General features: G+C 43.5%; 1 protein-coding gene across 1 annotated transcript in view; it reads left to right on the plus strand.

Moving 5' to 3' along the window:
- Positions 1 to 24,033, plus strand: part of LOC111966053 (low-density lipoprotein receptor-related protein 1-like) — a 180,280-nt gene that overhangs the window by 13,645 nt on the left and 142,602 nt on the right. Inside the window, 1 exon segment of the mRNA XM_070444379.1 lies at positions 20,575 to 20,697. Within this exon segment, the coding sequence (XP_070300480.1) occupies positions 20,575 to 20,697 (123 nt within the window).

Below are 24,033 nucleotides of genomic sequence, written 5' to 3' on the forward strand. Positions count from 1 at the left end.
TGGCCACCAGCTGCATTAAGTACTGCAGTGCATCTCCTCCTCATGGACTGCACCAGATTTGCCAGTTCTTGCTGTGAGATGTTACCCCACTCTTCCACCAAGGCACCTGCAAGTTCCCGGACATTTCTGGGGGGAATGGCCCTAGCCCTCACCCTCCGATCCAACAGGTCCCAGACGTGCTCAATGGGATTGAGATCCGGGCTCTTCGCTGGCCATGGCAGAACACTGACATTCCTGTCTTGCAGGAAATCAAACACAGAACGAGCAGTATGGCTGGTGGCATTGTCATGCTGGAGGGTCATGTCAGGATGAGCCTGCAGGAAGTGTACCACATGAGGGAGGAGGATGTCTTCCCTTTAACGCACAGCGTTGAGATTGCCTGCAATGACCACAAGCTCAGTCCGATGATGCTGTGACACATCGCCCCAGACCATGACGGACCCTCCACCTCCAAATTGATCCCGCTCCAGAGTACAGGCCTCAGTGTAATGCTCATTCCTTTGACGATAAACGCCAATCCGACCATCATCCCCGGTGAGACAAAACCGCGACTCGTCAGTGAACAGCACTTTTTGCCAGTCCTGTCTGGTCCAGTGACAGTGGGTTTGTGCCCATAGGCGACGTTGTTGCCGGTGATATCTGGTGAGAACCTGCCTTACTACAAGCCCTCAGTCCAGTCTCGCTCAGCCTATTGCGGACAGTCTACGCACTGATGGAGGGATTGTGGACTCCTGGTGTAACTCGGGCAGTTGTTGTTGCCATCCTGTACCTGTCTTGCAGGTGTGATGTTCGAATGTACTGATCCTGCGCAGGTGTTGTTACACATGGTCTGCCACTGCGAGGATGATCAGCTGTCCATCCTGTCTCCCTGTAGCACTGTCTTAGGCGTCTCACAGTACAGACATTGACATTTGCAGCATGCCTAAGGCACGTTCACACAGATGAGCAGGGACCCTGGGCATCTTTCTTTTGGTGTTTTTCAGAGTCAGTAGAAAGGCCTCTTCAGTGTCCTAAATGTTCATAACTGTGACTTTAATTGCCTACCGTCTGTAAGCTGTTAGTCTTAACGACCGTTCCATAGGTGCATGTTCATTAATTGTTTATGGTTCTGTGAACAAGCATGGGAAACTGTGTTTAAACCCTTTACAATTAAGATCTGAAGTTATTTGGATTTTTACGAATTTTCTTTGAAAGACAGGGTCCTGAAAAAGGGATGKTTTTTTTTGTTGCTGAGTTTATATACTGTACACATGCACCAATTTTTTATTCTACAAAATTATGCAGGGACTTTTTCATAAGTCATTCCAACCCCTCTTTCTCTGGATCTTTCCCTCATGTGTGAACTTTTTCACAGTCCCAGTGGTAACAGCCTCTACCTAAAGGAGCTTCATTTCTGTCATACACTTTCTCACACTCGCTCTCTCTCTCGCCAACTCAAACACACAACCTAATCTGGCGTCTTTGAAGATAGGGTGAACATAATCTCTTAAATGGGACATTTCCCAAGCCCACACTAACTCAGTGGCACCTGGGAAATGCCTTAAACCATGAGACTGATTTTAGGCCTCCGACAATGATATGTGACGGATACCTCATAGGCCAAGTCCGTCTTCACCAGTGGTTGAAACCCCACATTTATAGTGAAGAAACCCATTTAGGCCAGTTAATGGTGCTTTCAAGACGACTCAAATTCGGACCCGCCAAGTTAAAATGTGAGTTTTTTTGTTTTTTTGCGTAGGGCTCTCTCCCCAACTCATCCTTCATTCTTAACTTGACTCATCTTAATTCAGTCGTTGATGTTCTCCCTCCCTCCTCCCTTTCTCCTTGGCTTGCTCCATCTATTCCTCCCTTACTCTTACTCCCAGATAAGCAACAGAACTGTAGATATGGGCTCCTTCACTCCTGAATTGCACAAGCTCTCTATTGCCTTGGCTTTCAATGAGAGATGGATCTTCAAGACCTGTTCTGGAATGATTGTGTTGCAGTGATGTAGGGCCTAAGTTGCAACATTGAGAGTAGTAGGTCTGACCAGTATGCTGTGAATGAATTGGCTTTGTGCTATGGATGTGTGTAGTATGTATACTGTTGGAATTCTCCAGAGGCCAGTTGCCCTCAACCTATTCAATGGGGGGAATTCAGACCAGAGTTAAGTGTGCGTAAATGGAACATAACTCTGTGCGTATTCATGAGAATAGCACATGCTATTTGTTTGGGGTGGAGATCTAAGAAATTAAGGTGTAGTGGTGCGTGGCTAATATCACTGAGGAAGTGAAGCCAGTAAAAAAAAGCCATATTACAACCTGTTTGATCTATAACCCATTCGTTCATACGCCACTGTGATATACAATAAGGCCGTGACAACAAAAAGACAATCGTCACACATTGGCGGAATAAAATCAACTACACACACGTTTCGTCATGAAACCGGAGAGCAACATCTGTTCATTAAATTCCACAAAGCCTATATTGAATGTAACAAACCATTATGAGACTCGAAATTGAGCTCGGGTGCAYCCTGTTTCCATTGATCATCCTTGATGTTTCTACAACTTGATTGGAGTCCACCTGTGGTAAATTCAATTGATTGGACATGATTTGGAAAGGCACACACACCTGTCTATATAAAAGGGGGCAGTGCATGGTCAGAGCAAAAACCAAGTCATGAGGTCGAAGGATCAATCGGGAGAACTACAACCTTATTCCAAAAATGATTTAAATTGTTTTGCCTCATCAATCTACACACAATACCCCATAATGACAAGGCAAAAACAGGTTTTTAGAAATGTTTGAAAATGTATATAAAAATTTAATTATGAGTTTTTTACGTAAGTATTCAAACCCTTTACTCAGTACTTTGTTGAAGCACCTTTGGCAGCGATTACACATTGTTTTTAGATGATTTTTTCTTATGATCCCTGGATACAAATGTGAAACCAGTCATATGGAAGCAAACTGAAAATCATGTGTTGCATATCTTTATCTTGGCCAGGTCGCAGTTGTAAATGAGAACTTGTTCTCAACTGGCCCACCTGGTTAAATAAAGGTGAAATTAAAATATAAAAACATGACATGTATTGTGGCCCCTTTTTCCACAGTGGAGTAAGCTATAAATAGCTGTGCTATTATTAATTGTATGACCTCGTAATTTGCGTGGAAGAAATTTGGAGACCCAAGCTATATTCTTCTGTAGGGCCGAACCTGCCGAGTAGATAAATGCGCTTTAGAATGTTTAAAAAAWWWWTTATATACCCAGGCTTTTTTTATTTTACCATTTTGTATCATGTAAAATATTTTCCACTATCGAGAGCCACCGTCAATAATACCCACATACATTTACAACTGTCAATTTAGTGTTTAGTTTCCTTCAATTTGTAGCCTACATTTTTCATTATTCCATTCCGTTTACCTTTCTTTCCTCTGTCATGTCCGTGCAGGTGTTCCTGGGGGTCGCTAGCATTAGTGGATCATATATTAGGCTATGGTTGTGCAATAATTTGGGACATGTAGCATATTTGGATAATGATTTAACTCGGACCACACGTAGCAGGTTAAACCTGGAGTCTGGTACACGGTTCACGACGACTGACTGTTGTCAGAGTTCCATGATTAGGGTAGATTTATATGACTATTGTTCAACCTCTATTGTACACTTTTCCGCCTTCCAATATTTCATGGATTGGACTTGAATATGACAACTTTCAGGATGAATCAAAGCACTATTTTTGATTGATCTATATATTTCATGTGTAAAGGCTCTCCAAATCTGTTTTTTTTATGATTCAATCATACTTTATTGACCCCAAAATTTGACGAAATAAGATCAGAGTATTTAAGTCTACCAGTTGGGTGCTGAAACTGAGACGAATGTGTATATTTTAAATGGATATCTTTAATTGATCCCTATATTCTGAACTTGTTCTCAATATGTATTCTAGTGAGTCTGTCGTCAAAATACAAATTAAAAAGGTACACCGTGTTTTAAAGGGTAGGATGCATGAGTTTTTACTCACCAATGTAACCGTGTGGTCAAAGACAAAGTAACTTAGTTGTAGTCACAATCTAGTTACGTGTGAGTGTGAGGTGAGCAGATGGGGAACGTACGGCCATGCAGCTCTTCACCGAATTTGTGGCTGTTATCTAGTGGGAACCCGTTAGCACGGCAGGCTCTGGTGACTTCTTGCCGTGGGCTCAAACGAAAGAGAAACATACCTGCTTGCTCTAATTGTGTAGTACCTCATCTGTTCTCCTTTTTGTTTTGTCAACTTTTTGGGAATGTTCTCTGTGAAGTAGGCTGTGTGAGTTTTGTAACTTTTTCCACTTTGGCTTAGTGCCAGCTGACGGATATCTGGAATATATCTATTTTGGATTTCCCTGACTTTCCCCTGGCCCGATGAAGCGCCCACCTCCCCCTCGCTTTGGAAGATAACTCAGCTTGCATTCTTCTTTAAAAAAGTTTTACCATTGGATGGACCCCAGCCATCAAGGCTGCTCTCTCTTTTGCTTTTAATCAGTGGTCATGTTTTTGTTGTGGTGTTCTCTAGCTGATTTCCAGTAGTTGGGTTCTAACTTGCCGACCATAACAGTCGTGGTTAGCTAGGCTAATAGCTAGTTGGCTAAATAGCTAACTTTAGCTGGCTGGCTGGCTTGCTGGCTAAGATGGCTATATGCAGTTAACATTATTTGATAATTGGTTAGATCGCATTATGAATTTAAAACACTTTGGGTTACTTTAATGTAGCTGTAAGCTAGGTGTTGATAGCAACTGGCTGACTCAGGCACTACTAACATAATGTCAACAGGCTGGTAGGGCTAACATTAGCAGGCTAGTTGGCTAGCAACCTTGGAAGTTGATTTGTAACAATACATTCATGAAGTATTTGCTTGTAAAATGCAATGGAAATGGGTGCAAATTATTTGATTTAAATTTAATTTATTTCTGTTGAGTTTACATTATTGGGCATAAGATGGCTTGCCGGGTCCTCCTTATTACATCACWCCCCAGAAAAACATTCTGATCGGTTTTATGTAATAACTCGAAAATAGAAAAGTGAGATGTAACTTTGCGTTGGGACTTTTTATGCATGTACTAATGCTAATCCATGTTACATGTGGTTATGTTTATGCTACCTACCCTTTTTAAGAGAAATGTATTATAAACCCTATTGAATGAAAACTCCACAAGAATCTGTTGGCCAGTAAGTGGGAGGGTTTTTAGCGGTTGAATTAAATGTTTTCAGCCTGTGCAAGGGAAGCACGCCTGCAAAGCCCCTTACACACCTGCATAAGGTAAGTCTTAATGCCAACTACTGAGAAGTGTGTAGGAAAGGCATACATTTCCTATGTCTGAATCGGCCCCTAGGAGCGCTCATATGCTTTATACCATTATCGTGATCGTTGTATCCATTATGGGGCGATATTGTCTTGTTCAGATTGCCCAGCCCTGTAAGTGGTGCCACGTGTATGCAATTGAATTCAATAAAGGGAATGTCCCACATATCCTGAGCCTCAGGCCCGCCTCAGGCCCGCTTCACTCCAGTCCACCACAGCGGGTGGCGGTGGCATACTACAGTATAAGCCCTGAGCTACAGTGCCTAACATGGCTGGTTGAGGTAAATAGCAGCCAGCTGTATAAATGGAGCACCATGTAAGATGAGGGTCACCGTGGACAAAGCATGTGCTTTGTGAGGGCATTGGAGCAGAGAGACAGGACTAGGGAGTGGATGCTGAACTCTCCTTTTACCCAGTGCAGTTGACGTTAAGTCTCTTGACGTTACGCAACAAGGCATTCACCCTTTCATCCATGGCTTCTCATGTGTCTATGCAAATCTTTCCTCCTGCCTCATATTGAACTTCAGTTCAGAACCAAAAAAAAGGTCTGAATTCCATCTGGAGTGAGGGGTACCATCCCTCTCCCCCCCACCCCACCCATCCCCACCACTCAATATGCTTCCCAGATGAATTACCTTTCTCTATCCAGAGCAGAGGTTTGGGGGGGTGACCTACACATTTGTCTTTTCTTGGAGCTCTACCATAACGTTTCATCTCCCCTCCTTCCCTTTTGAAACACATTTTGTCTCTAGAGATGTCAACAAGCTTGTGATGTCAATCACTCCCCCATTCAACACCTCTGCAGTGAACAAATGCCCCGAAAATTTCCATGAATCTGGATTTTTTTTTCACTCTTTGAGATGTCAACAGGACTCTAACAGTCCGTTGGCCAGGGCAGTACAGTACATCAGTGACATAGGAGACGGCACTTGGGCTGTATTACAAACAGTGAACAAAACAGCATGACATTTTAATTTGTGTCAAGGTCAATTGCAGCCTTAGAGATTGTGAAAGAAGTATCGTCAGGTTGTACCCAATGACACAACTGTATCTTCCTAATGTTCCATTCCCACCTGGGGGCAAGCTCACAGCCCGCTCCCATGCATTACAGCACCAAACACAGCTGGAGTACACCTCTATTGCTCAATGTTAGCCACCGTTTAATTGGATATTTGAGTGATGTAAAACTGTACTTTACCTGACAAGTATGTGGACACTTGCTCGTTGAACATCTCATTCCAAAAGCATGGGTATTAGTATGGAGTTGGTCCACCTCTTTGCTGCTATAACAGCCTCCACTTTTCTGGGAAGGCTTTCCACTAGATGTTGGAACATTGCTGCGGGGACTTGCTTCCCTTCAGCCACGAGCATTAGTGAGGTTGGCACGGATGTTGGGAGATTTAGGCCTGGCTCGCAGTCAGCATTCCAATTCATCCCAATGGGGTTGAGGTCAGGGCTTTGTGCAGTCCAGTGAAGTTCTTCCACATGGATCTTGACAAAACATTTCTATATGGACCTCGCTTTCTGCACGGGGGCATTGTCCTGCTGAAACAGGAAAGGGCCTTCCCCAAACTGTTTTCACAAAGTTGGAAGCACAGAATCGTCTAGAATGTCATTGTATGCTGTAGCGTTACGATTTCCCTTCACTGGAACTAAGGGGCCTAGCCAGAACCATGGAAAAACAGCCCCAGACCACCAAACTTTACAGTTGGCACTATGCATTGTGGCAGGTAGCATTCTCCTGGCATCTGCCAAACCCAGATTTGTCCGTCGGACTGCCAGATGGAGAAAACGTGATTCATCACTCCAGAGAACGCGTTTCCACTGCTCCAGAGTCCAATGGCGGCAAGTTTTACACCACTCCGGCCGACGCGTGGTATTACGCCATGGACCCCCATGGCCGAGCAGCCATGGACACCCATTTCATGAAGCTCCCGACGAACAGTTCTAGTGCTGACGTTGCTTTCAAAGGCAGTTTGGAATTCGGTAGTGAGTGTTGCAACCGAGAACAATTTTTACACGACATTTGACGAACTGACTTTGGAAAGGTGGCATCCTATGACAGTGCCATGTTGAAAGTCACTGAGCTCTTCAGGACGGCCATTCTACTGCCAATGTTTGTCTATGGAGATTGCATGGCTGTGCTCGATTTTATACACCGGTCAGCAATGGGGGTGACTGAAATAGCCGAATCCACCAATTTGTAGGGTCTACATACTTTTGGCCATGTAGTGTTGGTGTGGTTTAGGTACATTTTCCATCCATTGTGGACTCTGCATGTCAAGCAGCAGAAGGTCACATTTGCCCATGTATCGCTAGATGGAAATGTTTGCCAGCTAGAAATTTTGTAAAGTTGCCTCAACATTGTGGTAAGTTGCTAGTTTTTTTTCTTTTTTTTTTTCTTTCCCCAACCAACATACCGTAGCTAGTTAATATTATACACCTTTCAACATTGATTTTAAGATTGTTTATGCACGATTGCTGCTGGAAAGCAACTTAAACAGACATTTGATTGATGGACCACGTCAAATGGGCTAGCTAGCTAATGACGGATCACGTTAATTTGGCTAACATCTAGCTTAGCTATTTGGCCATCTCTGAATATTGTTTTATTTGCTTGCCAGCTTTACCGACAGTAGTCAGACAGCTTTACCAGGACGATTTCTATTTTTTTATTTAAAAAAATGGTACCCTTTTTTTTGCTCCCCAATTTCATGGTATCCAATTGTCTCATCACTGCAACTCCCGTACAGACTCGGKAGAGGCGAAGGTCGAGAGCCGTGCTTCCTGCAAAACAAACACAACTAAAACAAGCCGTACTGCTTCATGACCCAATGCCCACTTAACCCGGAAGCCAGCCGCACCAATGCGTCGGAGGAAAGAACCTGGCGACCGTGTTAGCGTGCTGGGACAAGGACATCCCTGCCGGACAAACCCTCCTCTACCCCGGACGATGCTGGGCCAATTGTGTGCCGCCCAGTGTCTTGGCTACTCTTGGAAGAGCTTTGGATGGAATCTTTTTTTATTGATTTTCAAACAATTATTTTATAGAAACTGTTCATCTTTCACTCGCCAATGAGAAACTCCTTTCCTAAGGTTTGTAGAGATTATTGAACTCTTGTTGCACAGACACTGCTTACAAAGCATAGAATGATGGGGAATTCTTTCATGTAGTCCTTTTCTTTCAGTGGGCCCCCATTTTTAACAGCCTTCAATAGACAATTTCAGACTATAAGAATAAAAGCATTTTGGGTCCGATTTTAAACGTCTGGTCTGTTGGTGGCTCAGAACCGTTGTCTTCCATATAGTAACTGAACAAGGATGGGGCAAAGTCTTCATGAAGAGAAATGGCACGTAGGCCTAGTTGTCCCCTGGTATTGATGGCTTATAATCCTTATAACCACACACTGAGGAAGGCACAGTGATGCCAAAACGTTGGTAAATACCCATTCAATTGCTGGGAGTTTATACATGGAGTGTGCGACTTTCTTTATTTTTATAGTTTAATCGCCGTTAGTCCGCACCTCCACACAAACCATTTTTCAGGTTGTGTGCCAGCTCATGTTTTAAAATTTAGACAGCTTATAATCCATCACCAATAAAGTTTGTCACATTGCACATACTTATCTTAAATTCCAATTATGAGTTCCAGATGATAATTCCTAAATGTTTGCCTGACAAACCCAAATCCATTGTAATGGATGACATGAAATTATGAAGGAGGGCTTTTAGGGAATACAGTCTAGGGTAGGGATACTGAAAATGCATAACACTGAACAAAAATGACTTCTGTTTTAGCTGTACTGGGTCCATAGCTGCGGGAGGTGGTTCATAGCTGCGGGAGGTGGTTCATAGCTGCGGGATGGGTCATAGCTGCGGGAGGTGGTTTCATAGCTGCGGGAGGTGTCCATAGCTGCGGGAGGTGGTCCATAGCTGCGGGAGGTGGTCATATGTGCGGGAGGTGGTCCATAGCTGCGGGAGGTGGTCCATAGCTGCGGGAGGTGGTCCATAGCTGCGGGAGGTGGTCCATAGCTGCGGGAGGTGTCATAGCTGCGGAGTGTCCATAGCTGCGGGAGGTGGTCCATAGCTGGCGGAGGTGGTCCATAGCTGCGGGAGGTGGTCCATACTGCGGGAGGTGGTCCATAGCTGCGGGAGGTGGTCCATAGCTGCGGGAGGTGTCCATAGCTGCGGGAGGGTCCATAGCTGCGGGAGGTGGTCCATAGCTGCGGAGGTGGTCCATAGCTGCGGAGGTGTTCATAGCTGCGGGGGGTGTCCATAGCTGCGGGAGGTGGTCCATAGCTGCGGAGGTGGTCCATAGCTGCGGAGACCATTGTAATTTCTTTGGGGCAAAATTAGGCTATATAAAAAATCCTCTAAAGTGATATTACTCCTCTCTGAACATACATAAATAGAATAATTCAAAACACTACACCAGAGATCATAATTTAGCTACAGGTCAATCGCTTCTAAAAAAAAAAAAAACGTTTTACTGTCAGGAAGGCTACAATTTGGGCAGCATACGCGCCAAATCTAGAACAGCTTGTTGCGTTGTGGCCATAGATATAATCCATCGAAGGATTTTGGAACCTCTAACCCTGGCACTTTGACTGTTAAATTCATGTGTACACTAGCAATGGCTGCCAGTCCTGACTTGAATTTATTTTATTAACTAGGCAAGTCGGTTAAAAACAAATTATTATTTACAATGACTGTCTATTGGGGAACAGGAGGTTAACTTTCTTGTTCAGGGGCAGAACGACAGATTTTTACCTTGTCATCTCAGGGATTCAATCCAGCAACATTTCAGTTACTGGCCCAACGCTCTAACCACTAGGCTACCTGCCACCCCAAATGGGAACTGCCATCTATGGATTATATTTTTATGGTTGGTTGCAGCTGTCAGTTTGCCTTTCACAAATGTCAAAATACAATTCCGAGAAAAATGTAGACCTACCGTTTTGGAAAGAAAATGCCTACTGCTGAAAAGAGAAGACTAATCTGTCAGTAAAGCTTAAAGAAATTCTGAGCAAACAGCAGTGTTTTTCAAAGTAGCTTATCTTGAGATATTAGCACGAACGATCAGCCATCACCGGTGAGTAACCTATGCTTCATCATCATTGGGTGAGTCAGTGTCACTGGAAAGTGTATTTTGTAGCGCACTATACTGTGTACACTTATGGTCACACTCATACATGCACACACCATACTATGAAAAGAAGGAAACCAACCACTCCTGCACACGCACACACACACCAGTGCCCTATCCTCTTTGATGTGATGTTAATGAAGGCCTTTATTTACAGGGATATCAAGCAGGCTCAGCTCATTAAAAGATCCAAAATGTCTTGCTTTCAAGAGAGTCACCCCATCCTTTTAAAAGATCAATCAGAAACTGCCTGCATTTCATGAACATTTTACCACAGCCCCGAGTCTGTCTGAAATTTCTGTTTTCCTTCTGTTTGTTCTCGTGTGGACGGGCACATTTTGCATTTTTCCAGGCCTTCAAAACTCAGCGCTCCATATTTTAAGATGCACAGCTGGTGCCCCAGGGCTTATTTTGCAACTTGACAAATTGGGAACCTTTTCACGCTCTTCCATGACTAAACATTGAGTCTGCTGGATGGAGAGGGAGGAGGCTGGAAGGAGGCCACTGTAGCCACATGGAGTTAACGCTGTTCTTGTTTTGGCAGTTAGATCCACAGTGTAACATCTTCAGGTCAGGCCAGAGGTCAGGAGAGAGGACTTCCAATCGCATGACAGAGCTTCCAAGGGGACACATCCCCTCAACACCCCCTCCCCCCTTTTCTCTTCACTCCCTGACCTCGCTCCCTCTGCCTGACTCAGCCTGTCGTTGTTTGCTTTCCCATTATTGGTCACACTTGGGCTTGCAGCCGGTGAAATCCCCAAGGTTTGGAATTCAATGGGGCCGTCTCCAGAGAACTCTGCTCTCCATAGGGACAAACACATTGTTTTTCCTCTCTTTGTTTTAATGGACTTCCAAATACATTCTGCAAATAGTTGAGAGAAACCATCATGTCAGGGTCTTTTAGCTCTGTTTCAGGGTCAAGGGTAGTCCAGTTGATTTGAGGCCATGTTGTTGGGAAATCTTTTCCTTCTGAAGCTGTTTTCATTCTTGGTCTCTTATGTCTATTCAGTTTTGAATGACCATCAAGTCCATTTGGCAGGATGTATCTGAGCGCTAAGCTCTTTCTCTCTCGTGTGAATATGAAACTGTTTTAGATTGTGTGTTTGAGGAGGAGGCCGGAACTGTGAGACTAGCCAAGAGGGGAGTTCATGATGGGAAGGATTACACACAACTCAAGTTGTTTATGTTCCCCCCTGATGTAAGCCTCTCTTTGCCTCCTCTAAATATTTGCAAATGGTAATGACATTTTATCACTTGCTAAATAACAGCAAGACATATTTAGGATAAGACTTCTAATTACTCTGTCTAGGATTGTGTTTTACTCTGTAAAAAAAAGAAAGTAGTACATGCAATTTTTACTTACTGGACCCTATTCCCGTCAAGTCATTGAAACCATTTAATGGCCACTCTGGCTTTCTGCTCAGCCTCCCGTCACATACCTGGTGTCTTATATCCATGACAGATTCTTTATTCTCAATACACACTGTACATAGACCTATACTTTAGAGCCAATCCCAATAACAATGGGCCATAACTGAGAGAGAATCTCCCCTTAAGCTCTTCGGAGGTCTGGACCATAATACAGCCGGTCTTCTCTCAGGAAGTTTATCCAAACAGTATTGTGTATGTACTCTAACGGAATCCAGCTGCAGTCATGTACAAGCCTGTGCGAGTGTGCGCACACACACACACACTCACTTACACAGAGTACACAAACGGGACAACAGCAGTCCAACCTGCACGGTCATGGGAAGAAAGTCTCCTGTGATAATAGGCTAGGGTTAACGAGTTGAGACTTACTGTAGTCTATGAGAGTGAGTATGGCTGACTGGCTGCAGGTGTCTACCCCACAGTGACATTGTCAATAAGGGTGGTGGTTGCGGGTCTCTGTTACTGCCTGGGGTATAGTAACCATGTATGTCTGGTGACTGGGCTATATTATGTCTCTCCGCCTGGCCGTCTGCCTTTCATATCTATTAGTGGTGGAAAAAGTACAGAATTGTCATACTTGAGTGAAATGTAAAGATGCCTTTTAAAAGAAAATTACTTAAGTAAAAGTGAGTCGCCAGGTAAAATACTACTTGAGTAAAAGTCTTAAAGTATTTGGTTTTAAATATACTTAAGTATCAAAAGAAAATGTAATCGCTAAAATATACTTAAGTATCAAAAGTATAAATAATTTCAAATTCCTTATATTAAGCAACCCAGACGGCACGATTATTTTTTAAATTTTATTTACGGATAGCCAGGGGCACACTTCAACAGTCAGGCATAATTTACAAACGAAGTATTTGTGTTTAGTGAGTCTGTCAGATCAGAGGCAGTAGGGATGACCAGTGATGTTCTCTTGATAAGTGCATGAATTAGACAATTTTCCTGTCCTGCTAAGCATTCAAAATGTAACGAGTGCTTTTGGGTGAGAAGGAAAATGTAAGGAGTAAAAAGTGCATTCTTTTCTTTAGGAATGTAGTGGAGTAAAAGTTGTCAAGTATAAATGGTAAAGTACAGTTACTCCAAAAAAATACTTAAGTAAAAATACCCTAAAGTATTACTTAAGTACTTTACACCTCTGACTAGTTATTTTAGTGTCACTACTGACTGAAGTACAACCTTGACTAGATGGATAGAGTAAACATGAGAGACGAGGGAATTCTGTATTCATAAATTGTGATATTTGACTAAATGTTTCTCTTGTCTTAAAGCTTATTATTTATTTTATTTATTTCTTCCCCCTCGGACATCGTTACATGCGTGATAGAACAGCAGAATATGTACTGCAATGTTTTTCACTTCGTTTCATCAGAGTGCCTATTGTTATTAAATTAAACTATTCAAGATTTAGTTTCCAATTGACTCAGCTGCAACATTTCCATAACTATTATTAGGCCTCCATACATAAACTCAGCAAAAAAAGAAACGTCCCTTTTTCAGGACCCTGTCTTTCAAAGGTAATTCGTAAAAATCCAAATAACTTCACAGATCTTCATTGTAATGGGTTTAAACACTGTTTCCCATGCTTGTTCACAGAACCATAAACAATTAATGAACATGCACCTGTGGAGCGGTCGTTAAGACTAACAGCTTACAGACGGTAGGCAATTAAGGTCATAGTTATGAAAACTTAGGACACTAAAGAGGCCTTTCTACTGACTCTGAAAAACACCAAAAGAAAGATGCCCAGGGTCCCTGCTCATCTGTGTGAACGTGCCTTAGGCATGCTGCAAGGAGGCATGAGGACTGCAGATGTGGGTAATAAATTGCTATGTCCGTACTGTGAGACGCCTAAGACATTGCTACAGGATGGACAGCTGATTGTCCTTGCAGTGGCAGACCACGTGTAAGAACACCTGCACAGGATCGGTACATCCGAACGTCACACCTGCGGGACAGGTACAGGAAGGCAACAACTGCCCGAGTTACACCAGGAATGCACAATCCCTCCATTAGTGCTTAGACTGTCCGCAATAGGCTGAGAGAGGACGGACTGAGGGCTTGTAGGCCTGTTGTAAGGCAGGTCCTCACCAGATATCACCGGCAACAACGTCGCCTATGGGTACAAACCCACTGTCACTGGACCAGACAGGACTGGCAAAAAGTGCTCTTCACTGACGAGTCGCGGTTTTGTCTCACATGGGATGATGGTCGGATTGGCGTTTATCGTCAAAGGAATGAGCATTACACTGAGGCCTGTACTCTGGAGCGGGATCGACTTGGAGGTGGTGGGTCCGTCATGGTCTGGGGCGGTGTGTCACAGCATCATCGGACTGAGCTTGTTGTCATTGCAGGCAATCTCAACACTGTGTTACAGGGAAGACATCCTCCTCCCTCATGTGGTACCCTTCCTGCAGGCTCATCCTGACATGACCCTCCAGCATGACAATGCCACCAGCCATACTGCTCGTTCTGTGCGTGATTTCCTGCAAGACAGGAATGTCAATGTTCTGCCATGGCCAGCGAAGAGCCCGGATCTCAATCCCATTGAGCACGTCTGGGACCTGTTGGATCAGAGGGTGAGGGCTAGGGCCATTCCCGACAGAATTCCGGGAACTTGCAGGTGCCTTGGTGGAAGAGTGGGGTAACGTATCACAGCAAGAACTGGCAAATCTGCTGCAGTCCATGAGGAGGAGATGCACTGCAGTACTTAATGCAGCTGGTGGCCACACCAGATACTGACTGTTACTTTTGATTTTGACCCCCCCTTTGTTCAGGGACACATTATTCCATTTCTGTTAGTCACATGCCTGTGGAACTTGTTCAGTTAGAGGTCGACCGATTATGATTTTCGATACCGGATATTGGAGGACCAAAAAAAGCAGATACCGATTTAATCGGCCAATTTTAAATAAATAAAAATTATATTTTTTTATATATTTTTTGTTGTTGTAATAATGACAATTACAACAATACTGAATGAACACTTATTTTAATATAATACATCAATAAAATCAATTTAGCCTCAAATAAATAATGAAAGATGTTCAATTTGGTTAAAAAAAAGCAAAAACACAGTGTTGGAGAAGAAAGTAAAAGTGCAATATGTGCCATGTAAAAAAGCTAACGCTTAAGTTCCTTGCTCAGAACATGAGAACATATGAAAGCTGGTGGTTCCTTTCAACATGAGTCTTCAATATTCCCAGGTAAGAAGTTTTAGGTTGTAGTTATTATAGGACTTTTTCTCTCTATACGATTTGTATTTCATATACCTTTGACTGTTGGATGTTCTTATAGGCACTTTAGTATTGCCAATGTAACAGTATAGTTCCATCCCTCTCCTCGCCGCTACCTGGCCTCGAACCAGGAACACATCGACAACAGCCACCCTCGAAGCAGCGTTACCCATGCAGAGCAAGGGGAACAACTACTCCAAGTCTCAGAGCGAGTGACATTTGAAACGCTATTAGCGCGCACCCCGCTAACTAGCTAGCCATTTCACACCGGTTACACCAGCCTAATCTTGGTAGTTGATAGGCTTGAAGCGAAGAGCTGCTGGAAAAACGCACGAAAGTGCTGTTTGAATGAATGCTTACGAGCCTGCTGGTGCCCACCATCGCTCAGTCAGACTGCTCTATCAAATCATAGACTTAATTATAACATAATAAAACACAGAAATACGAGCCTAAGGTCCTTAATATGGTCGAATCCGGAAACTATCATCTCGAAAACAAAACATTTATTCTTTCAGTGAAATACGGAACGGTTCCGTATTTTATCTAACGCATCCATCAGTCTAAATATTCCTGTGACATTGCACAACCTTCAATGTTATGTCATATTTACGTAACATTCTGGCAAATTAGTTTGCAATGAGCCAGGCGGCCCAAACTGTTGCATATACCCTGACTCTGCAATGAACGCAAGAGAAGTGACACAATTTCACCTGGTTAATATTGCCTGCTAACCTGGATTTCTTTTAGCTAAATATGCAGGTTTAAAAATATATACTTCTGTGTATTGATTTTAAGAAAGGCATTGATGTTTATGGTTAGGTACACGTTGGAGCAACGACAGTCCTTTTTCACGAATGTGCACTGCATCGATTTATATGCAACGCAGGACACGCTAGATAAACTAGTAATATCATCAACCATGTGTAGTTATAACTGATGGTGATTGATTGTTTTTTATAAGATACGTTTAATGCTAGCTAGCAACTTACCTTGGCTTCTTACTGCATTCGTGTAACAGGCGGGCTCCTCGTGAGGCAGGTGGTTAGAGTGTTAGACTAGTTAACCGTAAGGTTGCAAGATTGAATCCCTGAGCTGACAAGGTAAAAATCTGTCTTTCTGCCCCTGAACAAGGCAGTTAACCCACCGTTCCTAGGCCGTCATTGAAAATAAGAATGTGTTCTTAACTGACTTGCCTAGTTAAATAAAGGTGTAAAAAATAAAAATCTGCAAAATCGGCTTCCAAAATGACCGATTTCCGATTTGTTATGACAACTTGAAATCGGCCCTAATTAATCGGCCATTCCGATTAATCGGTCGACCTCTAGTTTCAGTAGTTGAATCTTGTTATGTTCTTACAAATATTTACACATGTTAAGTTTGCTGACAATAAACGCAGTTGACAGTGAGAGGACTTTTCTTTTTCTGCTGAGTTTGTTACTGTGAAGTTGTTTAAATTTTTCCATTTATCTTTCACCAGTGAACTTCTCTCTATGTAGTTGATTGTAGCCTACTTTCAGACATCCAGTATCTCAAAGGCTGTGTAAGTGGAGTGGTACAGCAGTTCTTATGACTTATCTCTGTCCACTGTCTAGTCTAGTGCTGTACCCTTCTTGATTTTTGCTTGAATTGGCAGGTTCCCTGGTGCAGCTCCAGTTTTATTTATGTATATATATATATATATATATATATATATATATGTGTGTTGTGGGCACTTGGAGGTCCTGTTGCTAGGTGAGAGAAGGTTGTTTGCCTTGAGCCCTTCCTGGGGGATGGTGGGGTGGTGGAGGGGGAGTTGTTATTTAGCCCAAATGGTGGTGACCAGGAGCGTTTTCACACACATCCAGTTGGGTAAACAACATGGAGAGGCGGGCAGCTCATTGATAGCAGGTGTGACATTCCCCTGTCCCGACCCATCTCAACCACCTCCTCTTGCCTCAGCTCCCTCTGCTTCTCCCTTGTCCCGAGCTGGCCTGACCTGGGATGGGGCCTGAGCCTCAGTCCTTTATCTCTTCCTCCTCCTACTGGTCAGCAGTATAACTTTGATGGCTCGCCCTGGTGCTCTACTTATAAATTTCTCTCCTCTCCCCTGTTCTGTCAAGTCTTTTCTCTCCACTTTGTGTCCCCCCCCCCTTTCCCCTTTAGCCACTCGGCTGCTATCCACCAGTTTGCCCATAGCATAATTTATTCAATAATGCAGGTTTCTAGCCAGCATTGCCACCCAGACTGGAAAATACAGATTTTCCTTATCAGTTCTAATATGATAAAGGAAATGCCCAGGAAAATGAATCTTGATTCTGTCATTGTTGTCACCATTCTCTTTTTACTTATCGCCTCTTCCTCCCACTAGAACATCCCTGCTGGTCACAACAGTCCCATTAGTAGTACAGTTAAAATCTGCTACAGTAGCTTTACCTCCTGACCCACTTCCTGCTCTCCCCGGTAGCTTCCTGTCAGCTGCTCGTTGAGTCGTGTCTGAAGCGGCTGCTGCTATGTTAACAGAACACTAGTTTAATCCCACAGCCATTACTGTCTCCGAGATCCATTACACACATGGCGGCTGCTCTCTGTAGGCCCCGTCACACACAGCAAGCAGCGTTCAAGTTCCAGCTGCCTGGCTTGCCCTGTCTCTTTGGCATCTACCGTAGCCTCCTCATAAACAAACAATACAACAAATAAGAGCTCATTTTTCACAAGCATGGTTGCGTTATATCAATAATTCAGGGATAGCTCATGACTTCTTGGCGAGAGAATGTATGTAGTTAGTCGGGCAGAGGTGCAGGTAGCACTGTCAGGAAGAGGAGGATGAGCAGAGAGAAAGATCTGTATTTCGGAGTCAGACTTCTGTGTATGCATGCATTTTTACGTTTGTGTGTGTGTGTGTGTGTGTGTGTGCCAGAGAGCCATATAAAGACCCCCTTCACCCCAGCACCCCGCCAGTGGAATGCCCTAAAATAACCCAACATGGCCCCATTTTTTTATTTGATGAAAAACAAACAAACAAACTGAATGTTTCAGTCAGTGGTCATCTCAAAGACTTTTTGGCTGCACCTTAGATGGAAAGAATGTTCTGGAATCTAGGGGGGCTTTTTTTGCATTTCTCTAAGTAACAAGACTTTTCTGTTTTAAGAAAAAACTAAAGTGCACTGTTCGAGAGGAGGGAAGGTGCTGATACTTCACTGGCAGACAGCCTTGTCTAACCAACGGGAGAGACTAGTTACCACACCCCATATCCCCACGTACCTTTTAGCCACCCAGCCAGAGACCCTCCCTCTTTTCTGTGGTCACTCTTCTGATGAGTGCCTCTTCAACTTCAAAGACGATGACATCCCATTTCCTCGTTCACATACTCAAATTGTCTCTCTAATAATAACTTGTTCCACTGTTAGTCAAACAGCCTGGCTCTCACACGTTTGCCCAAAGCCTCATCTTGTACACTGACACATCACTGATGTTATAGAGGAGTATGGCCGCTGTAGGCCAACTGTGGACATTTAGAAATGTACTGAACAAAAATATAAATACAACATGCAACAATTTATACAATTTTACTGAGTTACAGTTCAATAAAGGACATTTTCAAATTTTCATTGACAAAATGCAATCGTGTTCGTTGTCCGTAGTTTATGCCTGCCCATATCATAACCCCACCGCCACCATGGGTCACTCTGTTCACAAAGTTGACATCCGCAAACTGCTCGCCTACACAACGCCATATACATGGGTGTGTGGTTGTGAGGCCGGTTGGACGTACTGCCAAATTCTCTAAAACGTCGTTGGAGGCAGCTAATATTAAAGAAATTAACATTAAATTCTCTGACAGCAGCTCTGGTTGACATTTTCTCCCCAATTTCAATCTTGTCTCATTGCTGCAACTCCCCAACGGGCTCAGGAGGTGAAGGTTGAGTCGTGCATCCTCCAAAACATGACCCGCCAAACCGCGTTTCTTTACACCTGCCCGCTTAACCTGGAAGCCAGCCGCACCAATGTGTCGGAGGAAACACTGTTCAACTGACGACCGAGCCAGCCTGCAGGCGCCCAGCCTGCCACCAGAAGTTGCTAGAGCGCGATGAGCCAAGTAAAGCCCCCCCTGGCCTAACCCTCCCCTAACCCAGACCACGCTGGGCCATATGTGCGCCGGCTTATGGGACTCCCGATCATGGCCAGTTGTGAAACAGCCTTGGATTGAACACTTGGTCTATAGTGACGCCTCTAGCACTGGGATGCAGTGCCCTAGGCCGCTTCGCCACTCTGGAGGCCATGATTTTATATTTTTTGTTCAGTGTAGTAAAAGGAAGATATTCGATTCTGCTAACCTACCTTCTTTTTTGTTGAACTCAGTAGGCCGGTTGTAGAGCCTCCCCCTTAATGCTGTGTCACAATCATAATAATCCCCTGACTTGTTCAGTATAGGCTAAATACATTGGTTAAAAGAGTAGAATACCTTTCTGAAATCAGACCACTCACTATGCCTGCATTCTAGTTTGAGAAAATGGCTGCTTTCCTAATGTCTGGAAAACATCACTGACTGGCCAGTGAATTAATTGATCCATGAACCAATGCACCCTATTTCAGTTTAGAAACGAGTTTTAATATCTCTTTGAAGTGCGGTTTTACGACTCGGGGCGACTCTCGCATGTTTCTCCATAACCACCGATTCCAAGTCTGGAAAGTTCCAGGCTGTTAGTTTAGAATTTAACAAAAGTCTTCAAGGTCTCCTAGGAGGTATTCAGTTATTTTGTTTTTATAATTAAAAAAAATCTTCACTTTTTTTCTGACTGGATTTTTAGGTCAGCATTCCTAATGTTTCCTTCACTAGCTCCCAAGCTCTCTAGACCCCATATGCCTGCCTGGCTAACGGCATGTTAAACCAGCACTCCCTCAGCCCTCCTAGACTACATAACTATGCTGATTAGCATGTGTGTGTGTTATATGTGCCTGTGCACAGGAGAGGATTTAAGGTGGTGCAGCTTTGAAAACTTTCCCCCTTTTGGCTCTGGATAGAGGACAGTTTTCTATTTTTTTGGGTGGTGGGGTTAGGGGGCTTGAGGGAGGGGGGGGTGCTTTCGGAACAAGATGTCCTTTGATAGCCTGTAGATGTGTTGCATCACTGCTGTTGGCCTGGGAACACTGACCTGGATATTTGGGGGCAAGCCGACGCAAATACCTACAAGACCGGAGGCTGTTCTCTGTGTGTGTGTGTCCGCTCTTGGCCCCTTTCACTAAAGCAGGGGTTCCCAAACTTTTTCACTTGGGGCCCCCTTCCAACATTGGGGAACATATTTTTAACGTTATGCAGTACACAATTATTTAACTTTCCTTGCCTTCTCTATCAACCTATATGCAACAAACTTTCTACTCAACATTGTATTTCGTGTTTGCCGCTACAGAGTTATCTACTACATAATTTTACAGTTAATGTCTTGTCTGTTTCAGCCCCAAAGACGTGCAGTCCGAAGCAGTTTGTTTGTAAGGACCAGGTGACGTGCATCTCCAAGGGCTGGCGCTGCGATGGGGAGAAGGACTGCCCAGACGGCTCGGATGAATCGCTGGATGTCTGTAAGTCTTGTCTCTCGCATGCTGTTCGTCTGTTGTGTCCATTTTCCACTTGTGTGGCTACGAAGGAAATTAGCGACACAATGCTAAGAAGTAGGCTACTGTGAGGGACAGACATTTTAATGTAGGAATTGATGTCCATTTTGTTTAATCCTTCTGCATCTGTAGCTAGTTATTCTCAAGTCATTAACAACTAGCTACAGATGCAGAGGGAATAAACAAAATGGACATAAATTCCTACATTAAAATGTCTGTCCCTCACAGTAGCCTACTTCTTAGCATTGTGTCGGATTGAGTACCATTGGTTGGATTGAGTACCAAAGGTCATGCTTTGTTGGTGTTCCGTTTGAGTGGATCATCATTTTAAATGGGTCACAACGTCCCCCTACAGCTGTCCTATGGTTTGGCAATACAGTACATCATGGTTGTCACCGTGTTTCATATTGAGTCTAGTTAGCCTAGCTGTGGCATGAGTCATGTCTAACAGAATGCACTCTCTGTCACATTGAGTCTACAGACTGTCCAGTGCACCCAGAGTTTAATGGACCAGTTATTCTCCTTATGTCCTACACATTCACCAGCTGTTCCCAAAAAAATAAAAGTTTAATTGTCACATGCACATAGTCAGGAATTAGTATGTCTTGGGAGGTTTGATATTTGTGCTTTCTCACTCATCATTATTCACGATTAATTCCTGACTATCCCATAGTCATGGTAGCATCCACATTAATGTAGAAGTGTTTAGAAATGTATTCTTATTTACAATAAGGGACTCCAAAATGACACAATACATTTTTTACCATTCATTTCTATTGGGCACGAAATCTTCTGGAACGCAACCGAAACAAACAGTAAATGCATCCAACAAGTTTGTAGAGTCACAAGCTTGATGTAATCATTGCTTGCTAGGAATATGGGACCAAATACTAAACTTTTGACTACTTTAATACACATGAAGTGAATTTCTCCCAATACCTTTGGTCCCCTAAAATGGGGGGGACTATGTACAAAAAGTGCTGTAATCTCTCAACGGTTCATCTGGTATGGATGACAATACCCTCAAATTAAAGCTGACAGTCATGTCATTTCAAATCCAAAGTGCTGGAGTACAGAGCCAAAACAACACAAAAATTGGAGCTCACTGTATTTGTGCATGGGTGCGATGCTCAACTTCTTTCTGCACATAAACATACACCCCAAACCCTAAGATATCGATCTAAACTTTAACTGCTGCTTTAAGATGTGTAGCTAAAGGTAGGTGTTTCACTTTTATAGTTCCTTGACTGTATCATTCTCCCTTATCACCCATATAATTAGAAAAGCGATTGAGGTACCTGCTCTATTTTATTATGTATGCTTAATTTGATTGCATTTGTTCACCATAAATTTGTCTGGAGTCAAGTCTCCAACGTTATCAACTACCCTAATGATGGTTGCTTATGTTCCCCTGGTAGAAGAAAGACGAGGGTAAGTCTTATCAGCAGAGGAGAAGGCTTCCTTGGCATGGAGGGATGATGACTTATGTGATTTAGATAAACTGATGGCAATTAGGGCCGATTTGGCAGCGATCACGGATAAGGACTCAATTTAAGTGCTTCCTACAGGTCTAGTGCTATAGTATGAAAATGTATTTATACTTCAGTCCGGTTACTTACAGTGCATTCGGAAAGTATTCAGACACCTTTTTCTACATTTTGTTAAGTTAGCCTTATTCTATAATATATATTGTTTTATTCCCCTCATCTACATACAAAACCCCATAATGACAAAGCAAAAACAGTTTTTTTTGAATTTTTTGCAAATGTAAAAAAACATCTTATTTACATAAGTATTCAGACCCTTTGCTATAAGACCCAAAATTGAGCTCTGGTGAATCCTGTTTCCATTGATCGTCCTTGAGATGTTTCTACAACTTGATAGGAGTCCACCTGTTGTAAATTCAATTGATTTAGACATGATTTGGAAAGGCACACACCTGTCTATATAAGGTCCCACAGTTGACAGTGCATGTCAGTGTAAAAACCAAGCCATGAGGTCGAAGGAATTTCCGTAGAGCGCCGAGACAGGATTGTGTCGAGGGACAGATCTGGGTAAGGGTACCAAAACATTTCTGCAGCATTGAAGGTCCCCAAGCACACAGTGGCCTCCATCATTCTTAAATGGAAGAAGTTTGGAACCACCAAGACTCTTCCTAGAGCTGGCCGGCCAGCCAAACTGAGCAGTTGTGGGAGAAGGGCCTTAGTCAGGGAGGTGACCAAGAACCCAATGGTCACTCTGACAGAGCTCCAGAGTTCCTCTGTGGAGATCGGAGAACCTTTCAGAAGGACAACCCTCTCTGCAGCACTCCACCAAATCAGGCCTTTATGGTAGAGTGGCCAGATGGCAGCCACCTCTCAGCAAATGGCACATGACAGCATACTTGAAGTTTGCCAAAAGGCACCTAAAGGACTCCCAGACCATGAGAAACAAGATTCTCTGGACTGATGAAACAAGATTGAACTCTTCGCCTGAATGCGAAGCGTCACGTCTGGAGGAAACCTGACACCATCCCTACAGTGAAGCATGGTGGTGGCATCATGCTGTGAGGATGTTTTTCAGAGGCCGGGACTGGGAGACTAGTCAGGATCAAGGGAAAGGTGAACGGAGCAAAGTACAGAGATCCTTGATGAAAACCTGCTCCAGAGCACTCAGGACCGTAGACTGGGGTGAAGGTTCAACAGGACAACGACCCTAAGCACACAGCCAAGATGACGCAGGAGTGGCTTCAGGACGAGTCAATGAGTGTTCTTGAGTGGACCAGCCAGTGCCCGGAATTGAACCCGATCTAACATCTCTGGAGAGACCTGAAAAGAGCTGTGCAGCGACGCTCCCCGTCCAACCTGACAGAGCTTGAGATGAACTGCAGAGAAGAATGGGAGTACCTCCCCAAATACAGGTGTGCCAAGCTTGTAGCTTCATACCCGAGAAGACTCGAGGCTGCCAAAGGTGATTTAACGAAGTACTGAGTAAATGGTCTGAATACTTATGTAAATGTATTTTTTTTTAATACACAAACAAAAATGTCTAAATCTGTTTTTGCTTTGTCATTATGGGGTATTATTGTGTGTTGATTTGATGAGGAAAAACAACAATCTCATCTATGTTAGAATAAGGTTGTAACGTAACAAAGTGGAAAAAGTCGAGGGGTTTGAATACTTTCCGAATGCACTGCATGAGAGAAGTGTGTGGTTCTATAACCAGGCTTACATTGACACATAATCAGATTCAACACAGTGCCCTGGGTCTGGCTGGGGAAAACAATGGGAAGCTTCATCCGTTACAGAGAGCGTTGGCCATTCA

This window comes from Salvelinus sp. IW2-2015, linkage group LG1 (genome assembly GCF_002910315.2).
Source record: "Salvelinus sp. IW2-2015 linkage group LG1, ASM291031v2, whole genome shotgun sequence".
Taxonomy (NCBI): domain Eukaryota; kingdom Metazoa; phylum Chordata; class Actinopteri; order Salmoniformes; family Salmonidae; genus Salvelinus; species Salvelinus sp. IW2-2015.